Here is a 23,520-nt window from a genome sequence, read left to right as displayed (position 1 = left end):
AAAATAGTTTTAATTCATCAAGTCTATTAGATAAGATGAACAGAAAATCCCAGTCCTCTTGTCCTCGAGCACCATGAGTCTTACTTCAGAAGAAGCTATTCAAGAAACTCCACAAGCAATGGAACTACTGCTGCTGATGACAACTAAGCCATGTTGAGCACCTACCGTGTACCAGGCCCCGAGCTACTGCGCATTCCAGGCATGGGCCCAACTTCCATGTGATGGCATGTCCCACGGTTCTGTTTGGCTCTGGTTTCTTCTCTCTTCTCTCCCAGGGATAATTCCTAAAACCTTGGGCCTGTAAACACTATCTGATGACTCGCCACATTGCATCTTCAGGCCCACACTCCACAACCTTGCATCCGACTACTGTACCTCCTCTCCATTTGGATCTCACTGGATTTCAAACTTACACAAGCCATAGATAAAATTCTGGGCTCTCCCACCCCAAGTTTCCCCCCATGGTTGTTGGTTGGCCCACCATCCAACCAGTGTCAGGCTACAAATCTAGAAGTCACCCTTGCATCCTCTCTTTCCCTCACATTGTGCATCCCGTCCATCAATAAGTCGTGCTTGCTCCACCTTCCCAAAATATGTCCTACGATCATTTCTCACCCCCACCCCCACCCCACCGACTCCCCGGCCCCCAAATATTGGAGTTCTCCAATATCTTCTGACTTCATGACACTGAATCTCCTAAAGGGGTCCATGGCATTTCTTATAAACAAATAAAAAAAGTCACCTTTGGTTGTTCCTGGGAAATTCCTCAAGCATTATCGACATTAATGAACAATCCCAAGGCCTTTCGAGTCCAGGGGAGGGACCTAGAGTGGCTGTGGCCCTTCAGAGAAATCTGAGTCCTGGGCCAGTTGCAAGATTCACTTCAGAAACCAGCAAGGTGTGGCTTTACGTGTAGGAGATGTGATTGTTGAACAGGAATAAATAAAAATTTATTACATTCAATCGTAGGACAAACACACTGAAAAAGTTCATATTTCAAGAAACCCATAACAAATCCTTTTATACAGGACACAATTCTTTCGCCGAAGGATCATCCCTTAATTTACCGGTGCCGTGAATGGTATTTGCGTAGGTCCCATGTTCCTAAAGCAGGGCACCCTGGTGTGAGGGTCCTGGAGACTCCGTCCCTTTGAAGACACACCAGTGGCTCACCAGAGTGACCCGCTCTGCCTCTGGAGAGAGATTACTTATGTGGAGATAATAGACAGGTCATTTCTCCGGAGAGACGTGTCTGTAAACATGGCTCCCTTGTCTGGGAAGAAGATGCCCCGGAAGATTTTCCTCCATTCGTTCCTGAACAGGGACATGTTGTAGAGGATGGGGTTCAGGGCCGCGTTGGCGAACGTGAAGGCCACCACCCAGAAGAAGAGGGACGGCCAGATGACCAGGTCCTGCTTGAAGTTCTGGACCAGGATGAGCAGGATGGTGATGATGATGGGGCTCCACATGATGAAGAAGGAGATCATGAGCAGGAAGAGGGTGCGGAAGAGCCGGAAGTCCTGCTGCGACACGCGGATCTGGTGGCTCTCCGAGTACGCCAGGCTCACCGTCAGCCTCTGGCGCGACGCCTTGGTGATCTGCGGGGACACAAGCGGCGGAGCCACAGTCACCGCAGGGCGACAGCGGGGAGGTCTGATTCACGAGGAGCACAGGGGTCCAGGGTTGGAATCCGCTGCCCCCGCTGCACGGGGACTCTTTTGTGCGGAGAGCGCGCCCTTAGGAGGGGTTTGTCCACCCTTAGGAGGGGTTTGTCCACCCTTAGGTGCGCTGAAGAAACGGGGCGCCTGGGTGGCCCCCTGAGAAATAAGGCAGGAAATCATCCACTCGCAGGTAGAGTGGCCGAGGGGAAGTGAAAGGCCTGGACTGGGTGGTGCAGAAGAGGGATGTGAGGACAGAAGCACACTGCTTTGGGCGGAATGTGTCCTCCCCCCAGATTTATTTGTGAAAACCTAACCTCCCAGGTGATGCTATTAGGAGGTGGGGCCTTGGCGAGGTGATTAGGTTATAGGGAGGAAGCCCTGCTGAGTGGGATTAGTGCCCTTAAGAAACAGATGAAGGGCCCTAGCCGGTTTGGCTCAGTGGATAGAGCTCTGGCCTGTGGAGTGATTCTGGTCAAGGGCATATGCCCAGGTTGTGGGCTCGATGCCCAGTAGGGGGCGTGCAGGAGGCAGCTGATCAATGATTTTCTCATCATTGATGTTTCTCTCTCTCTCTCTCTCTCTCTCTCTCTCTCTCTCTCCCTCTCTCTCCCTTTCTCTCTGAGGTCAATAAAAAATAAAGAAGCGATTCTCCTCTTCCTGATAAACTGAGAGCACACATTAGAAATATTCTAGTAAAAAAAAAAAAAAGATGAAGAGCTTAATCTTCATTCATCTGCAGTTACAGAATAGTCACGGGGATGTAGTCAATACAGTGATAGTGTAATAACCATGGAGGTGCCAGGTGGGGGGGATCATTAGGTAAGTCATATAAATATCTAACCACTACGCTGCACACCTGAAAAACTAATTAATATTCAATATCAACTGTAGTTTAACGTATTTTGAATTAAAACAATTAGAAAAGACGCCCGAGCGCGCTCCCTGGACACTGCTGCCGTGGGAAGACACAGTGTGAGGTCGGCAGGCTGCAGCCTGGGGGAGGCTCTCACCAGCACCCCCATGCTGGCGCCCTGATTTCCCACTTCCAGCCTCCGGAGCGGTGAGAAATCAGTTTCTATTGTTTATAAGCCACGTGGTCAGCAGTATTTTGTGATGACAGTCCAAAGAGACACTGTGACACACAACTTCCCTATTGTCTCTTTTTTCGAAAAAGCTAAGTATTGATTGCGCAAAAGCAAAATGTGCTGAAGATACAAACTTAAACAGGACGATGCCGAAGGAGTCTGGGGTGGGGCTGAGCCTCGGCGTTTCTCACGAGCTCCTGTGCTGCCGCCGCTGCTGCTGCCGGTGATGGTCCGAGGGCCACACTTTAGGTAGCGAGGCCTATGCACCCCTTCTTTGTACAGGTGAGGAACCAGGGCCCTGAGGGAGGGTTTAGCCTTGGAAGTGTTCACTTCGGAGAGCAAGAGCCCCACAGAAGCTGAGTCTGTGAGAGAGGAGGTGGGGGCTGCCATTTAAGTGTGTCTCCCAGGCCCAGGGTGGTGGGTGGGCTGGGGGGTCTGGCCTCCCTGGTGGCTGGGAAGAGTCCAGTGCTCAGGTGCAGGCCGCCCTGGAGGTACATACAGCATCCTGCCTTGATGCCTAATTCCAATTGTCCTTTAGGCACAGCCAGAGGGCAGAAGGTCCGCTGTCCCCTATCACTTGCTCAGTTTTAATGGTACCCAGGGTTTTGGGGGTGAGAGGGACAAGGGTTTGTGGTGGTGAACAGGGGACAAACCGGTGCATAGCTAGCACAGGATGCGATGGGGCACTGTACATGTTAGCCTGACATGCTTTGTTCCACCTGTGACCTCTGTCCCCAAGGAAGAGATCAAATTTAGAATGTGTTGGTCACATTCATGGTCCTTGCTAACTCCCATTTGCTTAGTCTGGCCCCGTGTCCTGCTGTAGCCACACAGTGGGTGCTTACAGGACTGGAGACTTTAATGGCCACAAATCTCATTAGCAGGCCTTCCCAGGCCCATTCCCCTGAGATTCTGGAATCTCAAGAGAGGAAGCAATTTGAAAGCAATTAGCGAAATTCACAGTTTGGGCAAGTTTAACTAAAAGATCACAATGGCTTAAAATAGTCTCCTTAGAATACTTGTCACCAGCCAATTAAAGAGTAGCTGTTGGTTTTATGATTAATTTAAATAATCATAAGCCGCAATTGCTTGTGGCTTCTGTGCAGTAGCTGAGGTCCACCTCTTGGTGATGGAGACCAGGGCAGCAGATGCTGAGTGAACAGAGCCCTTTCTTCCCCACCCACATCCCAACCACAAGAACAGTGGGAATCAGGCTCGCTGGGCTTCGGGGAGGGCTCCCTGTGTGCCAGGCCCTGTACGGTGCATTTATATTTATAAATTGTCACATTTCATCTTTACAGCTACTCTTTAGATTGGTACTATCATTGTTTCAGCTTCAGAGATGAGGATAATGAGTCTCAGGCAATTGGAGTAACTGTTGAGGGCTACTCCACTGGTGACACATGGTCAAAGCCCCCATCTGTGCAAACCCAGTTCAGCTGAGATAAAGATGAGCCACATCATAAAAGGCTCCAAAGGGGCTGCCATCCTCTTCAGCCCTGTTCTGCGGGGTGGGGCTGCTCAGGAGACATAACCCACCATCTCAGGCTCGCATGCCAGAGGTCACATGGGCACACCCAGGTCTGGAAGCTGCTGTGTAGAATCAAGTGGGAATGTGTGTTCAGGTGAAAGCTGCTTCAGCTGAGACTACCGTGGCCAACAGACCTAGGAGAGTAACCGCTGGGCAGGTTGGTAGGTGGGAGGGCCGCAGGGGAAATGCCACCACCTCTGCGTAGGGGTGTCACTCTAGTCCTAAGTGCAGCCTGGTGGACACATAAGGAATGATTCGAAAGCAGCCTCATCGCTCGTGCTGCCCACATTGCCTGCCAAGAAGGATGAAGTCCCTGGTACTGTGTCTTATACATTTTTTTTTGAATGAATGGTGGTGATGCATGTTCATATTTATTGAGCACTTATGTGCCAGGCCATGTACATATCACTTGGTTTATCTCTTTGAATTCTCCCAACAGTTCTGTGACATATGTACTTTGAGGATCCCCGTTTTACAGGTGAGGACACTAAGGCTAAAAGAGGTGACACAACTTGCCCAACAGCACCCAGCACTTGCAGAGCCGGGCTTCAAACCTTGGCAGTCTGACTCCAGCCCATGCTCTTAATCTTAAACTGGTTCCTTCCAGCTCTCTACTGTCTCTGTCAGTGGAAAGCCTCTGCCCAGCCTGTAACTCCGAGCTCTCATGCCAGGAGCTCTGAGAAGATGAACCGGCTTCCTGGTACATCTCCTGCGTGGCACCAGCAGTGCTTTGTTTCAGGTAGTCACAGGGCACCTGCCACACACACTGTGTGAGAGACGTCATTCTTGCCTCTGAACCCCGCACCCTGGGTGCTGGGCTGCCCTGTGGCTTCTGTGCGTGACAATGACTGTGAGCAAACAGACAGACAAATTGGACTGACTCATGAGCCAAGCAGCTACGTGGTTGCGTCTTTTTTTAGCCCTGGCTGCTGCTACTATTTCCTTCTGTGCGCAGTTTCTGCAGCTTCTGGGGAGTGAGAAGGAAAATGGGCCCATTGTAATGAGATGTGGCTCCCCCTCTTCTCTCTTCCCCACATTAGATGACAAGGCTAGTCAACTGCTATCCAGGGCTTTCCATGGCCCTGGCAGTGGGCAGAATGTTTGATGTGCTTTTAAACGAAATGCTCAGTTAACTTCCGAGGATTAACTTTAATCCTTAAAACAAGCCAGTGGGGTACGTTCTGTCATTACCCGTTTAGGAACAAGAGACGAGGCTCTGAGCGGCGAAGTGACTTGCACAAAGCCTGGAGATCAAGTGGGGGCGTGTACCTGGGGCTGGGGGCAGGCGGGGGGGGGGAACACCTGAGTTCTTCACTGGGCACTGCTGCAGGGAGAGAGGACAGCGCTCCGGGAATGTGGTCCAGGCCACCTGCACCAGTCACCTGGCACTCGATAGAACGCACCTGCTTGGGCCCACTTTCAGACACTCTGCTTCTGTGGGTCTGAGGAAAGCCTAGAAATCCACACTTTCATAAACGCCCCAGATGAGTCTCGCCCACTAAAGCAGGAGAACTATTGATCTGGGACAACAGACTTGAACTTTCTCCCAGACCTTTGAGGAGTCACTTTAAAAAAAATTTATATATATATATATATATATATATATATATATATATATATATATATATATATATATAAAATATATTTCAGAGAGGAAGGGAGAGGGAGAGAGAGAAAAATATCAATGCTGAGAGAGAATCATTGATTGGCTGCCTCCTGCACGGGCCCCACTGGGGATCAAGCCCAGAAACCTGGGCATGTGCCCTGACCAGAAATCAAACCATGACCTCCGGTTCATAAGTCAACACTCAACCACCGAGCCACATCGGCAGGGCTTGAGGAGTCACTTATTAAATGGTTTGAGACTCGCCACCTTCATCTGAAGGCCTTGAGGGAACCTTCTCTCCACCTCAGACCCTTAGCCACTCCATGCCACCAGACCATGGTTGTTGACAGGTGGGTGCAGGGAGCGGTTGCTCCCCACGGACACGGCTCAGGTCCCTGAGCGCTGGGTCTCTTTGGGGGCTGCTTGGTCAATCAGCAACTTCCTAATTAGAATCATCAGACAATGGCCTCCGTCCTTCCAGAGGGCCCACCTCCCTTTCCATCCGCAAACAGGCCTCAGAGCTGGGGAATGAGGGTCAGGCGTGGGGAAAGGCCTGCGTGTTCACTTCCCTGCACCTTCACGTTCAGCTGAAACATTTTGCTTCTCAGGTAAGCTCCGAGATAGAAAAGCCTTTTCCAGCTTTAAGCCACAGACTCACTCCCATGCAATAAACATTCATTGAGCCCTTTCTATGTGCCGCTAGGTGCTGGATCTATAGCTGGATATACAGCAAAAAGCAAGGGCACCCTGCCTACCCTGCGCTTCCACGTTAGTGTGTAGTAGGGAATGGGGAGGAGGAACAAGAAACATACAAACAAAGGGCAGAAGCATCTCACCTTGCCATGGCAGTGGTTGCTGGGTGACAATATAAACCAAGCCCCAACAGCTAACATTGACAGCCCGATCGAAGGTGCTTGGGAGTGGCTGGGAGACTATTTCCCTGGGAAACTGTTGATTGGAAAAAGCCACTGAAGATGTATAGCCTGGCTGAGTCATGAGTAAAAAGGAAGCAGGGCAGGCAGAAGGGCAGATAAGATGGGAAGAGCCCAGGTGACGTCTGCTCTCAATCCTGACCAGGGCAGAACCAGCAACTAGGGTGGGGACTTTAGAGCAGTTTCCCGAAGGAGACGCATGGAGCACCAGTCCAGAGAGATGCTCTGTGGGGAGTAGAGTCCTGCTGTCAGATTTAGCCATGCTGCCTACTCTTATCCTGTGCTGGAGATTCCCAGAGTACATTCCCATAGTAAAGACTCTGAGAAGTCCTGCAGCAAAGAAATCCATGTAACTTGGACTAGCCTAGCATTTCCCAAACTCATTTGATCACGGAACCCTTCCTAATGTCTAACATCCCATGGAGTTCTAGAGAGTGCATTAGGGGGAACTCTGCTTTAGAGGAATGAGATCAGGGTGACCTGTAAGGGGCACTTCTCAGGCCTAGAGATGGAACCTGAGCTAAAGTCAGTAGTGACAGGTGAAAGGTAGGGCTGGTGAGAAAGGGGTACGTGGTGTAGCTTTGTGTCCCACGGCTCCACATGATTTGCTAATTGTGTCTCTGTAAATATGGCTAATTAACACTGACATTCAATGATTTTACAGAGTTATAATCTTGACAGAAAAACTCGGCAGAAAAGCTGATTCAGTGTCTCTGAGTATGGATATCTTCGGAGGTATCCTGCCCAGACCCTCCATCCACCTGGCGGCAACTCACCTGCTTCCAAGTTACCAGCCTGGCAAACCCACAGGTGCCAAGTGAGGACACATGGTCCTCCCAGGAAATGGGCAACAGGTTTGCTAGTAAGCGAGAAGTAATTTTTAAAATGTCTTATATTTGCATTAACATTATGATTTTCAAAACATTATCATATCTGCTCTCATTTTGTTGTGTTAAACAATCCACAGAGGCCCATTTAGCTCCAGAGAAAACTGAGTGACTTGCCTAAGGTCACACAGAAATAAAGCTCGGACTAGAACCCGGGTCTTAAGACTCTTCAAGCAGTGATCTTCCCACTCCTGTCGGCCCTGTCAGCGCCTTACTCATTCAATGAGTGTTCATCGAGCACTAACAACGGATGAGCCAGGCCCCTGTTCTAAGCTTGGGGCTAGAACAGTAAACAAAGTCTGTCCTCATGGAGCTTGCATTCCAATGGGAAAGACAGATGACATACAAATGGATACATATAAATGGAATATGACAGGGGTTGTAAGTGCTTTGAAAAGAAGTAAATAAAGAGAACTGGAGAATGATGGGGAGTCTCTCTGGGGAGCAGCCTTTTGACTGGAGACCTAAATGAAGGGGAGGAATGGCCCATGCAGGAATTTGGGGATGAGGGATCTAGGAGCGAAGGTGGCAGATGCAAAGGCTCTGAGGCAGCAATGTGTTGGCGTATGTGAAGAATAGCCCCAAAGCCAACATGGACACAAGAGAGGGGAGAAGATGAGGTGAGAGGGGCAGGCAGGGGCCAGATCACATAGAACCTTAAGGAGGTGTCTCTTATCCAATTCATCAGTTTTCAGAGACTCTGCATATAACCCAAGGCCAGCCTTCAGTTCTTCCTATCACAGACCCCAGCACAGCTCCTGGATGAGACAGAATATCTATCACAACTCACAGTTGTGAAACGGTGCCCTGAGGGATGGGGCAAAGATACAATTAGATCCCCTCATTTTCTTTACAGATCCCCAACTCATCAGGGCTCTTAGGGTCTCCTAGAATGTTCCAGGCGGGCCCTGGCCTGAGAAAACAATGAAGGGATGAAGGGGTGAGGAGGAAACCTTTCCTTAGAATAAGTCAGTCCTCCCTCTCAGGCAGCTGAGAAGTATGAGACATGAGTGAAAGGAGAAGACCAGACCCTCTTGGCTTCTAAGGAACTCTGGAGCCAGACTACCTTCCATTTTGATACTGCTGCTTATGAGCTGTGTGACCTTGGACAAGTTACTTAACCTCTCTGTACCTTGGTTTCCTCATCTGTCATTCTTAGCAGTATTAAATGAGTTCCTAACACACTATAAACACTACATAAATATTTGTTAAATAATTTTAAAAAATAATTTTAAATTATTTCTATATCTCTATACATTTTACATTTCTCTTACTTATCCCCTCACTTCTTTTAACATAATAACAGCTAACACTTACCACACAGCACTTACATATGCTAGGTGGTTTTGCAGGCACCTTACAGACCTTAACTCTAGGCCTGAACTGTCCTCATACCCTTGAAAAGCCCCAGAAGGGGGTCACTTGAAGGAGGGTCAGAAGTCCACTGGTGGGGGAGAGTCTAGGGAATACCACGGGACCCAGGGTTAGCAGACTTGAATGGAGGTGGGGCTGGCTTTGGGTTTTGAGCATCTAAAACGGTGACAGATCTCAGCTACAAAGGAAGAGCCATAAAAGTGGCCAGACAGCAAGCAGGACCTACAGGGCCCCACTTTAATATCCCTGTTTGCCAGATGACCCATAATATGCTATAAAACCAAGATTTGACAACTGTAAACCTCTGAGAGGACTCAAAGGCTTTGCATTAAACCTTCTCAAACAAGCACGAACACACACACATACACGATTTGCCTGGGCCAGCACATACATGTAAACAGGCTGCCTCCAGAGGTAGGAATCAGGCTGGCAGGGCTTTTTACATCCCTACATGCTTGCTCCGAAGACAGAGGCCATGGCCTGTGTCAGCCGCTTTGGAAAGGCACATTTCCGGGGCTGGGGGCAGCGGGTGGAAGGTGCGTGGTGGGAGCTGGGTAAGGTGCTGTCTGTCGAGCTGTTTCTGGAAGCTGCTCCGGGAGTGGGGTCAGTTTGCGAGCTGGGTGTGTGTGCTGGGTGTGCTTTTCTGTCTGTAGGTTTTGCGTCAATAAAACATTTTAAGAGTGTATATTCTGTCACTACACTGCTGTGTGTGGTAGGGAAACAAGGACGCAATCCTAAAGCCCATAAAATAAATTATGTCACAGCTGTATGACAGAAGATCATCAAGCCGTTAAAAATAATGAGGCAGAGATAAAGGATCTGATATGGGAAGATGTTATGATAGAGTGTTAAGCGAAAAAAGAAAGTTAAGAAACAGATAGTAGTATCTCAAATCTGAAAAATAGTTGATATTTGATCACTTTATATGGTTTATCATACACATAGAATAAAACTATGTATATATGTAAATAACTTGGAAAATATACAATGAATTAACAATGGGGGTAGCATAGGTTTTTAGTTTGTATGTTACACATCTCCATATTTCTTTTTTTTAAAAAATGTATTTCACCAACCCTTTACAGAGAGGAAGGGAGAGGGAGAGAGAGTCAGAAACATCAACAAGAGAGAAACATCAATCAGCTGCCTCTTGCACACCCCCTAATGGGGATGTGCCCGCAACCAAGGTACATGCCCCCGACCAGAATCGAACCTGGGACCCTTGAGTCCGCAGGTTGACGCTTTATCCACTGAGCCAAACCGGCCAGGACTCCATATTTAATTTTTTGTAATAAACTAGTATTTAGTGATTAGTGACAAATAACAATCATAAAGGTGTAACTTTTCTTTTTGCAGGAGGGGTCGATCTCGGCAGTGAGCCAGAATTGGGCTGGCGTGAGCCCTAAGGTAACTTCTAACCCAGAAATGCTAAGACTCCAGCTGAGTGAAGGTCAGCTGCGGTCCGGAAGCACACGTACCTGTAAAATTTTGGAGTAGCTGATCACAATGAGCAGTCCCGGCACCAAGAAGTTCAGAGTGACAAAGGACACATCCCAGGAGATTTCCCCGGCAATGCTGGGCCAAACCAGTGTGCAAATCAGAATTTCCTAGTCATAAAAAGGAAGAGAAGGTCACTTAAAGGCTGGCTTCTTATTTGGCCTTAAGCTCATTCCAGCTGGGGGTTTACCGGGCACTCTAACACTGATGTGTTACTTACTGGTACACTACCACACAATTGACGAGAAATCCCAGAATCCCTTCCACGGCCCACACAACCCCACTTACAAATCATTTGCCTCTGACCTCACAATAACTCAGGGTCACAGGGTGGTAAGAGCCAGAGTTAGTTCCCAGGCATGACTCCAAGCCCAGGGCTCAAGGCAACAGGGTCCACATTAAGGCACAGTGGTCATTTGGAGGCTGTTCAAACGTCTACAAGTGTCATGCTGCATCAGAGAAGGGCATGGCTGACGCCAAGGCAATGCTGGTGCCCAGACTCGGGAGTTCTGTCCCTGGGGGCCTCTCCCCAGAGGAGCACACGGCAGCCCCAGACCAAGACGCAAGCACAAGTCTCCATCAGTTCAAGTGGTGAAACCACTGGAATGTGGCCAAAGAACCTGCAGGTGTGACCTTGCTGCTGCCACTGTGTTGTGTTGAATTCAAATATTGGGCGCTAATACAGACCCCAAAACAGCGGGGACATTACTGAATAGTTAAGAGATGCTGCAACAATGTCCTCTGATGAAGAAGTAGGCCAATGAAGAGCCCTATCTGTCTGTCTGTCTATCTATCTATCTATCTATCTATCTATCTATCATCTACCCATCCCTCCTCCCAAACCCCAATATCCTGTGCCCGCTTCACGATGGGAACAAAACTGTTCAGGAAACAAGTTGCTCTTCCAAACACGTGACATAGGTTTTGAAGAGTATTTTTGTGTAAAAAGACCGTATTATTGATTTCTGGTGAACAAGGCATCTTAACCAATGTCTAGAAGAAATATTATCATCCATAGCACCATTCATTCATTCATTCATTCATTCATTCAATATTTACTAAATGCTATACTAGGCAAAGAGTTTTTATCATTTCTCAATATGTATCATAATTAGGTGGTCAAACTCAAAATACAGTCAAGTAGTCCCTCCTTCTCCTATTCAGTATCAACAAAGCACTTAGTCCACACCAGGTAACACTTTACATACATTATCTCATTGGATGTTCACAACCACCTTATGGAGATGTATTATTACTATTTTTCGCAGATGTATTATGTTCACAACAACCTTATGGAGATGTATTATTACTATTTTTCGCATTACACAGAGGAGGAAACTAAGGCTTAGAAACATCCTCCTCAAATAATATAACACTAATGATGTAGTCCTTGTGAATCATATATTTCCCCTAAAGAGCTAAGACCAACTGTGGCAGACAGTCAGACATGAGCAAAACAAGGACGATGGGCCAGGTACAGAAAGTCACCAGGACAGAAAGCGCCGAGGGCCTAACAACTAGCAAAACTGGGGAAACAAGAACCTCACCCCGGGGCATCCTTGGTTAAATGCAGTGTTTAATTTCATTTTAAAAATTAAAAAAAAAAAATCAACAAACACCAGGCCCACAGTCACAGCTCTAACTGGATGTTATAATTTTGTTTCTGTGGGAAAGTCTATTTGACGTAAGTCGTTTTGATTCTAGGTTGTGACTCACAGGAGTTTGGCAGCGAATCAGATCTGGAAGGTGGGGGCAGGAGTGCTATAATATTCTCGGCATGTTTGAAATGTTTCCTGATTTTAAAAAGGAAATTTGAAAACCCAAAGTGCTAGACCTGCTTTGTCACTGAGCTACAGAAGTAAAGCTGGCTGAGCCAACAAGTGTCCTTTAATTCGTTTGTTCAACCACTTATTGACCCAAGCCGTGGTGGCTGAGCCACGGCGAGGCCACAGTGAGCGTGGGCTTGGTCTCTGCAGCCAGGGAGGGAGAGGCCCCGGGAAACTTCAATGCAGGGCATTGGGCTGGAAGCGCCCAGCAATCGACAGGTGACCGGAGCGTGGAGCCACCTGGCAGAGCTGCATCCTGGAGGGTGTGTGTCGGCTGTGTCTGAAAGGATGGGGTTTCCGGAGAAGGGAGAAGCTGGAGCTCAGCGTCAGGACCAGAAGGGATGAAGGCAGGAGGCCAGGCACATCATGTGGTTAAATGTGACTTCCATCCTCCCCGGCCCAACCCCCACCCCTCCCTAACACACTCATTTCCATGGCTTCATTTTGCAGGTGATGCTGAAATCTAGTCTTTTCAGCCAGTCTTCTTCTGAAGCCCAGACTCACCCCACTACCCTGAGGACATCTCTGCAGGATGCCTCATGGAGTAGGATGTCGGAGTCAAGCCTCCCACATCCCACTCCCAAAAGCTTCCACCTCCTGCAGTCACTGACTCCGCATGGAGCTGCCATTCCCCAAGCTGCCAGGAACCTGAGCACTAGCCTTCTGCCTTCTGCCTTCTGCCTCCTCACTCAAGGGAACCTCGGAGTTCCACCTCGTAGCTATCCGATCCACCCACAGATCTCATTGTAACTGGTCACCCCCTCCCAGACCAGGCCATCTCTCCCTGAAGGGGTGTACCTGGCCCTTCTCCAGCTGGCCCCTGCCAACCCTCCTGGCTGACTATGGGCTATTTCCTGCGCCTGCAATGTTCCTTCAGTCCCCACATCCCTGTCTGGCTACCTGCCTCTCCTCTTCACACTCTGCTAGATATACCTCTTGTCTAAGAAGACTCCCCTGTGGCTAGGGTCATCTTTCCACAGGCGCTGCTCAAACGCTGCCTTCTCCCCACACTGGTTGACTTACAGGCAAATGCCACCTGATTCCAGCTGTCTCCTGTCAGCTTCTCTAATGATTCTTCTGATAGTTTTTTTTTAAAGTATTTTAAGATTGATTTTGAGAGAGAGAGAGAGAGAGAGAGAGAGAGAGGGAGGAGAGAGAGAGACATCAATTTGTTGTTCCACTTATCTATGCATTCGTTGGTTGATTTTTGTATGTGCCCTGACTGGAGATTGAACCTGCAACCTTGGCATATAGGACTATGCTCCAACCAACTAAGCTACTTGGCTAGGGCTCTAAAGATTCTTCTGGAACATCCTGGGGATCACTTCATAAATCATCCTTCCCGTCCCACCTCTTCAAACAAAAACTGTAAGACTTCAAGGTCATTTTAAGGAACTTCGAATCCTACTTGCACATCTCCTCTCCTATCAGCTTCCCAACAGAAAAGAAAGAAAATATCAATGCAAGCGATGGACTTACTGTCTTTTATCTTAAAAGCGTCCTCTAACGTTAACAAGGGCAAGCAAACTGTTTGTTTCCTGAGCCAACCCACACTCAATAGAGACGCGATGGCATTATCGGCCTCATATTAAACCCGGGCGGGGGGCGGGGGGCGGGCAGTGGGACCAAGGCTCCTAAGAGAGTATCAACTCATGAAAATGACACCAGAAGGAACAGACTGACGCCGGCTAATTCCAGCTCCATCTCTTACCTGCTTTATGACTTTAGGCATTTCTTCCTCCAGGAAATAAACACAAGAACACCTACTCATGGGACTGAATTCTGCCAGGGCCTGGGACCATCTGCATGCTCAAAAAATGCACTTTCTCGAAGAGGATGAGAGTGTCTTGGGCATGTAACCCATGGTGAGGGCAGGGGGGCGGGTGCTCAGCAAATGTTTGTAGAATAAATGGGCCGCACATTCTGGCCAGGGTGGACAGTCCTCCCCAGCTGCCAGCGAGGGTCACCGCCCCACCGGGGCCACGGCACACACAGGCAGGAATGCCGTTGGCACAGGCTGGGCTGACCTGGCTGAAATGTCTGAGTTACTAGGATGTGTCCCCCCCTCTTAAAATGGCAGTCTATTATTTTACAGCAATCAGAAGAATTGCACTGTTTAAAGAATGTTTAAAATATTTCTAACCACAGATAAGGAAACTAATAATAGCTGGTAATTTCTGAGCGCTTAACCGTGTCTGTGCCAGATGTTGGCCCATTTACTGAACATCGGTCCCCATGACAATCCTAGAAAGTGAAAACCTGATATCAGGCCCGTTTTGCAAACGAGGAGGATGAGGTATAGAGAGCAGGACCACTCACTTGCCCCTGTCACACAGCTCCTAAACGGCAGAGAGAGGATTCAAATTCGCAGCATTTGACTCCAAAGCCCACAGTCGTCATACCAAATTCTGCAGCATTTTCTGAAATGTCCATTATTTCATCCTCCCTTCAGGGAAGTCACCCTGAACTGCTGGGTTACCCTGGACCGCTGAGCACCCACTGCCCAGATGCACAAAGGGAATCATGTTTCTGATTTGGTGGGGGTGGGGCGTGGGGGGTCCAGGTAAGCAGAAAGCCCCCTGGCCAGTGCTCTTTGAGGGCAGAGCGCCAGCTTGTGCTCGGGGTTAGTTAGTTCATTCTCTGCGCCTGTGGTTTGGGTAGGAAAGTGTCCCCCATCCACAACCTCCATATTTCATGTCCAAGTGGGAGGTGGCAGGCCAAACCTGCAGCCAGGAGGCGGGCAGTAGGGGACTGAGAAAACAAGTCTTTGCTGATTTTAATATGAGACTTAGTTCAGTCTAGACCAGATCCTTCCTTTTAATGGCCACACTCCTTTTGTCCCTCCATTTCTCACTCTTTAACTTATTTCTTAAACCACTGGGCTTATTTGCTCACCTATAAAATGAGATGTTTCCTGCATGTTCAGGTCACAGCCTTTGAGGAACGAGGTTTTTTTTCTGTTTGTTGGCTTACTGGCAGGTGCATGGGTGGGGATGGGCGGGGGGAGGGGGAAGGGAGGCATAACACAAAGGGGAAAAGACAAAGAGGATGGAGAGCTGGAAAGGACTGTGCAATTCTCATTACATGCTCCCTCTCCCCACCTCCACTAATTTCCGGGAACAGGGCTCCTGTAACCAACTCACCTGTCCCCCAATCTCCTGCGGTGCTGTGAGAAGCCATTCTCTCCCTGTGGCTTTGCCCAAACCCCTTTCCTAAGGCTCTGAAGACCAAGGAGGTGTTTCCGGATTAAAATCAGAGGAGTCTGGGTGCCCCGCCCAAGGGGAACGGAGGGAAGGCCACCTCACACAGACCTCCGTGGGAGCGCCTTGCATGGAACCCTAGTCCTTCTGGAAGCGGAATGCAGAGGGCTTTGACCGTATCTACATGCCCCTCCTCCCCCACCTCTAGGGGTAAAACGCAGAGTGGAAAGACGTGGAAGACAACTGCAGTGCCCACGTCAGCAAGCAGTTGTAGTCTGGGCTTTTGGCCTAGAGGCGACAAGAGCCTCATTTTTTTAAGTGTTATTTGACAGTGAAGTAGGCGTGTACCTAAAACCATCGTAAAAGAGAGCGGCACAAGATACACATCTAGAAACATCAGATACCCTTAAGCTCTATCCTTAATTCCCTGATTTGCCATTTGTTTCTATAAAAAAACAATAGGGAGAAATCCCTCAAGTTCTGTTAAAAATACAGAAGCACTAACTCAGTGAGGGAATTACTTTTAAAAATCAAAAGACTGATGGTGGAACCCCAGCTCCAAGCGGATCCAGTTGGTCTGGGGTGAGGCCTGGTCTTCCCCTTATTTGAGACCATCTGAGTGGCCACCTGGATCCTTAGGTGTATCTGGGCAGAGGAGGACCAGCTGCCCATGAAGCTAGGGCCCTTGGTCTCCCCATGCCAATGGCACCCACCAGCTCAACTAGTCCCAGCTTTTCTGGCCCCACTTAAAGGGACATGCCACAGGCTCACATATTCTTTGATCAAGTGCCACGGGTCTGAGGCAGTTCCTGCCTGTTGGTCACCAAACAAACCAAACAAGCAAAACCCCACAATGTATTCCACGCAAGGCATCAACTATGAAGAAAGAGACTTTTTAGGATTGAGTTGCGTTGAAAAGATACTGCTTACACAGGATGCAGACTTCTCCCCCACCCCCAGTGAAAGGCCTGGGTGACAGACAGGTCAGGGGAGACGCCCAGAGAAGCCCCCCTCTGTGTCCAGGCTCTGGAAGAGACACCCAGGGAGGCATCGGTCCAGAGCTCACAGCCTTCTCCTCACCTCCCTCCCCTCCCCTTCCCACCCCTCTGGCCACTGCGCGCCTCTCTGTGGGGCTGTGGTTTGTGTCAGGCTGGCTCCGGGTGCCCACCCTCCCTCCTAGGGCCAGGGCTGAGCTTTCGTGGGGAGCGACCTCTGGAGGAAGAAGGAGGGGGACGAAGCCAGTCTGGGGAGGCTGAGCCGCCTTTTGGGAAGGTGCACAGACCTGAGTCCTTCCCCTGCCCCTCCTCGCAAGGCGCAGGAAGACGGACACACAGGGGCTGACAGCCAGAACCGCCGGCCACTGTCCTCCCCAGCCCGCGCTCAAGTCCAGCGTCCCAGAGTGAATCTCCAGCGTCCTGGCGTGAATCGCGGCTCGCAAACCCTGCCGGGCCCAGCAGGCTAGCAACGCCAACACACCCGCGCCCGCGATTCTGGAGCGCGGACGGAGCGGACCAGAGCCAATGTCATGAGCGGTCCGCGGAACTGATTTTAGACGGTGGACCCACCCACCCCCACGATCCCAATGACAACTGGGGGGCCGTGGTGCCCCGAATAAAGCTCATGGGCCCAGCCTCTGGGACCTGGGGGGCTTTTCGGGTGCCCAAGATCTTCTGAAACCACCCATCACCCGGGTTCCCAGGGTAAGCTCCCGCGGGCTGGTCTCATCCTTCCATCTCGCAGTTGGAAAAACCGAGGCTCCAGGAGGAGAAACCACAACCCCTTCTTCCCCCCAGAGGCAGTACTGGTCCTGGGGTCTCTAGGTCTCTAATTCCCTTTCTCCCCGGCCCATCCACACGCACCTGCCCCCTCCAAGCAGGGCGCGCGCCCGGCTCGCACGGAACCTGCTGAGCGCGACCCCCAGCTCCTCCTCGCGCTGAGGGCGAGATGCCCCGGGCAGCTACTCCTCGGCTCCGCTTCCTCGTCTGCAGAGCGGGTGTGAGGAGGGCTGTCGCCCCCGGCGAGAGAGCAGAATTTCCCAGGATGTGATTAACCACCCCGAGCCCCCTCAGTTCCGCCTGGCTGGCTGTTAAGCCCCCGTTATTTCATTACTTTTGCCATGAAGAGTGGGTGCATTTCACCCGCATTTTGGGGACCCCACTTACAGCATTGGGGGGGGGGCGTTTACGGGACCCACATCGCACGGTGGCAGTGACATTTAAGAGATAAACCCCACAGCGCCGGGCACGGTGACTGACACGGTGGTTAAGTGCAGCAAACGGCCTGTGAAGCTTCATCCCAGGCGACCGTTTCCGTCGGATCCCCGCCCGCCTGCCCGCCCCGACAGCTGCCCGGCTCACCTGCTCGGCGCCCGGAAGCCGCTGGGGGAGGACGTGGAAGAAGACGCAGAGCGGCAGCGCGGCGAGCGCCGAGTAGCCCCAGATGAGCGCGAGCAGCGCCGCCCGAGCCCTCGGGCCGGGGCCGCGCACCCCGCGCTGCAGGCGCACGATGCACACCACGCGCTCCAGGCTGACGGCCGCCAGCGTGAGGATGGTGACGCTGCCGCTCAGGCTCATCACGTAGAGGAGCAGGTGGCAGGCGACCGGGCCCAGCGTCCAGGCCTCGGTCCAGCGGACGGCCAGCACGAGCGGGATGGCGCTGGTGAAGAGAAGGTCGGCGCAGAAGAGGTTGAGCACCAGGCAGGCGGTGGTGCCGCGGCGCCGTCGGCGCGCCACCAGCACCAAGGCGCCCACGTTGCCCAGCAGCGACACCGCGAAGATGAGCGCCAGCACGACGGTCTCCACTGCGCTCAGCACCAGCCGGTGGTCGCCCTTGACTTCGGAGAAGAAGGAGAAGCGTGTTCGGTTGTCCGGCTCCAGGATGCGCGGGGGCCCGGTGCCCGCCGCCAGCGCGCAATCAAGGGACATGCCCGGCGGCCGGCGGCCCGCAGCTGTCTGCGAGCGCGCTCATCTGGGAGGCGACTGCGCGCCGAGGCCCGGAGAGAGGGAGGGAGGCGGTTGCGACACCTCCCCTCTGACCCCCTCCCGACCGAGGAGCGCTGGCGCTGGGCGTGCCAGCTGAGCCGGGGCGCGCGGGAACGAGGAAGTGCCAGGCTGCGAACACACCGCGGCTGGAAACGTCCCGGCTGGGCCGGAAGGTGGTCGTCTAGAAAGAGATTCCACGTCCGCCGGCAGGTTTGGGAGCGCCCCAAGAGCTGAGAAACCCTACCCAGTGAACCCTGGGAACCCCCGAGGGCCTCTCCAGCCTCTCCCACACTCCGATGGCACCCGGTGTGCTGAGGCCTTTAATCCACCCATGTAGCTCAGATTGATTCAGGAGTGTCAGAGCAGGATTTTGGAAATCATTTTGGCCTGCGCTGTCCAGGCTTCACCAAAGAAGCCCCAGGGTTTGAGGGGTGAATTCCAAAGCACCTTGCAATGGATCCAGATTTTGGGGGAGGTGATAGGGGGAGAATTTTTTGTTTTATCATTGCTTAGTAACGTGACTTAGGGGGGTGTTTCATCTCTCTGTGCCCCAGTTTTTTAACCCACAAAATGGGAATAATAAGACATCTGACTGGGTAATGATGAGGATCATGTAAAGAGATTAACACAACACTTACCACACAGTAATTGCCTGGGAAGGGTCATCAATGATCCGTTACGGAAATGAAAATGCACGTACATTTTGCATTCTGAGCAATGATATAAAATGCCTTCAAGTAAAAAGAGTGATCTTGTATAAACTTGACACCCCAGAAGGACATCCCAGTGCTTTCGGGTGCACACACGGGCTGTGATTGTGCCTCGGGCACCCCAGTTGGACAAGCCATGAGAAATCAAACCCCCTTAGAGGTGAGGAAACTATGGCACAGAAAGAAGTGACTTGTCCAAGGAGGCCCCTGGTTAGTAATGCAGCCATGTCCCTGCCTCTGCCCCACACTTCCCCACCACGCCCATGCCGTCTCGTTTTCTGTGATAGGAAGCTAGGCAGTTGGAGAGTGTCAAGTGTGCTTGTGGCCCTAACAGTGCCAGCTTCCTCACCACCCAGGCCATCACCCCCTCTCCCCTTGGCCACACCGCCAGGCCTCTCCCACGTGTCCCTTCTGTCTTGTGAGTGTCTCTGTGTATTTATGCAGGGTCCAGTGTAGCAGTCCCAGTGCTTTCTGAGGGGAGGGGTGCGTTTGGGGGTCTGCTTATTACTGTGTCATATGGGTCTGAGTTGACAATGTGACCTCTGACCCGAGGGGCAGTTTGCATGTCAATGGGAGATGTTCCACTTGAATCTTGACTAAGTTCAAGTTGTAAAATAACCAGTTTGCTTCCTGACACAGTTGAAAAGGGGCAAGAGATTGAAATGAAGGGAACTCAGATGGAAAGGGGTGTTGTCTGACTGGGGTCAGAGGACAATAGTTTTGTGTGAGGGAAAGGAAAGCTGTGTGTGTGTGTGAGAGAGAGAGAGAGATTGAGAGAGAGAGAGAGAGGCAATTCCATTATCCCAGGCTGAAGTGACATGGGGACAGAAAGGTTTCCCCAGAGTGGATAACCAGGGTGAGGTCTCTGGGCTAGGAGGACTTCTCCATCACTACCCTCCAGGGTTCTCCCAATGGTAAAAGGGTGAGTGCAGAGGTTCCCAAGCTTTCTCCTTTCCATCACCTTCATGGCTCCCCTAGGCCAAAAAAATAACCGACAGCTCCATTTGTTAGGCAGCTGGGTCCAAATGACTTAATAAGACTTTTATGTCCTAACAACTTAGTAGGCATCAGGGTAAACAATAAATAGGAGTTGAAAAATAAAATTTTTGTTTCATTCTTAAATAATCACAGTGACTTCCTAATGGGGTGGTGCACCTGTTGAGCTCCACAAAACTGGGAATGAGATGGGGCACTGCCACCCACATTTTCTGCTCCACAGTGATTTTCATGTGTCTGCTTTTAATCACAATAAACCCTGAGCACCCAGCTTTGTACGTGGATTTAATGTGGAAACTGTGAGTGACCTAGAGCCAGTACTTCATGTGGAGTCCCAGGGATGCCGGGTAGTGCTGCTTCCCTGGGCACCGAGCACATGTGGGCACAGTGGTTAAGAACACGGTTTGGAAACTCGCCTGTCAGGATACGAATGCCTGGCTGCACAATTCACCATGTGACCTTGAACTTTAGCTTCTAGTTCTTCAGACTTTCCATATATAGAAAGGATATAATAATAATACCAACCTCATAAGGTCTAATGAGGTTCCTGCATGTAGAGCACATGGCACAATGGTCATCAAACAGACACCAGGTCAGGCTCGATGCTCAACACTATATAGTCTTATGGACCAGCCACACATACCCATTTGCAAAGACAGTCTCAGGTTATGAAATTATTGTTAGAACTCCCTTTCACTCTCAAATTGCCCTGGTTTGGAGGATAAATTATATGCTCAGACTATCTGTTTATTAACTCATTCAGTGCCCCTGCAAGTTGCACTCACTGGGATTCATCTCTAGGCAGTCACACCCCAGTGACCCTGCTCTTAACCACCAGAGCAGTACTTCTTGGGGAGATTTTGCGTGCGTGCACACACACACACACACACACACACACACTCACACACTGCAGAGATATTTGGTAATATTTGGACATATTTTTGATTGTCACACCTGGGGAGTTGCTACTGGCATCCAGTGGGTAGGGGAGAGGCCAGGGTTGCCGCTGAACCTCCTACATGCACAGGACAGCCCCCCAGTAAAGAGTTGCCCAGCCCAAAATGCTGATAGGGCTGAGGGTGAGAAATCTTGTACTATAGGCTATGGCCTCTTGGGACCTCACCAAACTTTATTTCTTATTGTCATTCTCTGCTGTGAAGTCCTACCAAGTGGCAAAAAGCCAGAAAATGTTATCATTTTCCTCGTAGAGGTTACACTGAAAACTCTCTAACCCCTTTAACCAACCCACAGTGAGCTCAGAGCGATCTATGGCCCCAGGTGTGCACAATTGTCAAATCCCCTTGGTCCATGGGGCTGGGCCTGGAGTCATCAGGGTGGACCGACCTCACGTGTTCTTTGGAGACAAGACGGCAGGAAACCACAGGCAGAGCCCTGGTGAGTGTTGTATTTATTGCTCATGGTCATTAATTTCTATGATTGTCGTGCCCCTTTGCCTCTCCACTCTTAGATTAAATGGTAGGAATGGAAACAAGGACCCACCAAGTGTAAATACAGACAGTGTAGTTGTGAGCTAAAGGGAAGGCCCCATGGAGGGATGACTCCTGTGCCTGTTTACTTTATATTTTTAACCAAGCAGGAGGTGGGGACTTTTCTGTGTCTAGTTTTTATTGTTTTTGTTTTACTTTTCCTCTGGAAAATGTTTATAAAGTTTGTATGCAAATGCTTACTGGCCCATTGCTGCTCTTCAAACCTCTCTGTGAGTAATCTATCTTCTATCATCCATCTATCTATCCTCTACCATCTATCATCTATCTATCTATCTATCTATCTATCTATCTATCTACCTACCTACCTACCTATCATCTAATCTATATATCTATCTATTCTCTATCATCTATCTATCTATCTATCTATCTAGTCCTTGCAGAGATCAGAATATCTCCTTGCACCTCTGCTCCATCTTGTCAAGGACGGTCCCCACTACACGTCCCCCCCCAAGTTGCCCTGAGCATTCACAGCCAAGTAACCCCCTCCACCAGGCCAGTGGGGTAAAGGAGGGCCAACTTGTGCTCGGAGAAGCTCGCTGTGCTCCTTCTTCAGGGAGGGCCAGAGTTCCCAGGCACACAAGGCACTGGGCGGAGTTCCAGCACTTGCAACAGTGGGGAAGGACAAGCGCTTCCACGTGCCTCAGGACTGTCCACAGCAGGTCTATCAGCCAAAAGGAAAAATCCAAGTCGAAGCTGGGCAATGAAAAAGCTAAACCCGAGTGGAACGAGTGATCAGCCACCTGGTTGTGAAGGATTCACCTAGGAGGGGCCCAGGGCAGGGATCTGAAAATGAGATGGGGCAGCCGAGCCCCAGCTGGCATGTGCAGTGCTTTATATACATTAGGAAAAGCGCCACCCTGAGCAGACAGTTAGGAAAGGGCAGTCCTTTCTCGGGGTGGATGCAGCCTAGTCTCCGGGCTTGGCAGCAGGGGTTTGGCTGGGTTTCAGCGCCATGTGACCCTGCAGGTGGGCGTCCTTTGCAGGGAGCTACCTGCACGTTGATTCGCTGTGGCTCTGCCTCGTGGGTTGTGGGCTTGTGGCAGCCAGGGCCCATCTCACTGGCTCTTGTGCTCACTTGCTGGTGGTTTCTGACCTCAAAGCCCAACCCCATGCCCCATCACATCGGGGCGCCGACTGGGCAAGAGTGTGTCCCCAAGCCAATCACTTGCCTGGGGAATTTCCTCAGCTCACTGTGGCGGGTATGTTGTCTGAGATGAAGAGAGGAGAGCAAGGGTCAGCCTTGTAGCAACTGTGAGGACTACGATGTGCAAAGAGGGGCTGACCTAGGCCTGTCCGCCTCGGTTGGAGTCCCAGTGTGACTTCACTCTGTTTCCTGAGGCAGGTAAATGGGGTGGGGCCGGTCCTAAAAAAGCCCCTGCTTCACCCTAGCCGGTTTGCCTCAGTGGATAGAGCGTCGGCCTGCAGATTGAAGGGTCCTGAGTTTGATTCTGATCAAGGGCACATACCCCAGTTGCAGACTCAATCCCCCACCCTGATTGGGACACGTGAGGGAGGCAATCAATTGATGTATCTCTCTCACATCAATGTTTCTCTCTGTCTCTTCCCCTCCCTTCCACTCTCTCCAAAAATCAAAGGAAAAATACTCTCAGGTGAGGATTAACAACAACAACAAAAGCCCCTGCTTCCCTGAGGGGGTTTAAGGAACCAGTAATTTAAGACAAGATGGAGAAAAACAATAATTTAATCAACCCCCACCTCTGAGGTA

At 50.6% G+C, this 23,520-nt stretch overlaps 1 protein-coding gene across 1 annotated transcript; it reads right to left on the bottom strand.

Annotated features, from left to right (window-relative positions):
* Positions 1–661: 661 nt before the first annotated feature.
* FFAR4 (free fatty acid receptor 4) lies at positions 662–18,523 on the bottom strand. Its single transcript, XM_008156897.3, has 3 exons — positions 17,957–18,523; positions 10,555–10,683; positions 662–1,598 (listed from the first exon to the last, which is right to left on the bottom strand). Exons 1-3 carry the CDS (start codon positions 18,521–18,523, stop codon positions 1,209–1,211), a joined length of 1,086 nt encoding a protein of 361 aa, XP_008155119.1. The 3' UTR covers positions 662–1,208.
* Between the last annotated feature and the right edge of the window lie 4,997 nt (positions 18,524–23,520).

This window comes from Eptesicus fuscus, chromosome 17 (genome assembly GCF_027574615.1).
Source record: "Eptesicus fuscus isolate TK198812 chromosome 17, DD_ASM_mEF_20220401, whole genome shotgun sequence".
NCBI lineage: Eukaryota > Metazoa > Chordata > Mammalia > Chiroptera > Vespertilionidae > Eptesicus > Eptesicus fuscus.
This window is presented reverse-complemented; position numbering and strand designations above follow the sequence as displayed.

Coding starts and splice junctions, on each gene's coding strand:
- FFAR4 (XM_008156897.3), bottom strand. CDS start 18,523: ATGTCCCTTGATTGCGCGCTGGCGGCGGGCACCGGGCCCCCGCGCATC. Junction 10,684..17,956: donor GGCTTCCGGGCGCCGAGCAG/GTGAGCCGGGCA, acceptor TTTTATGACTAG/GAAATTCTGATTTGCACACT. Junction 1,599..10,554: donor GCTACTCCAAAATTTTACAG/GTACGTGTGCTT, acceptor GTGTCCCCGCAG/ATCACCAAGGCGTCGCGCCA.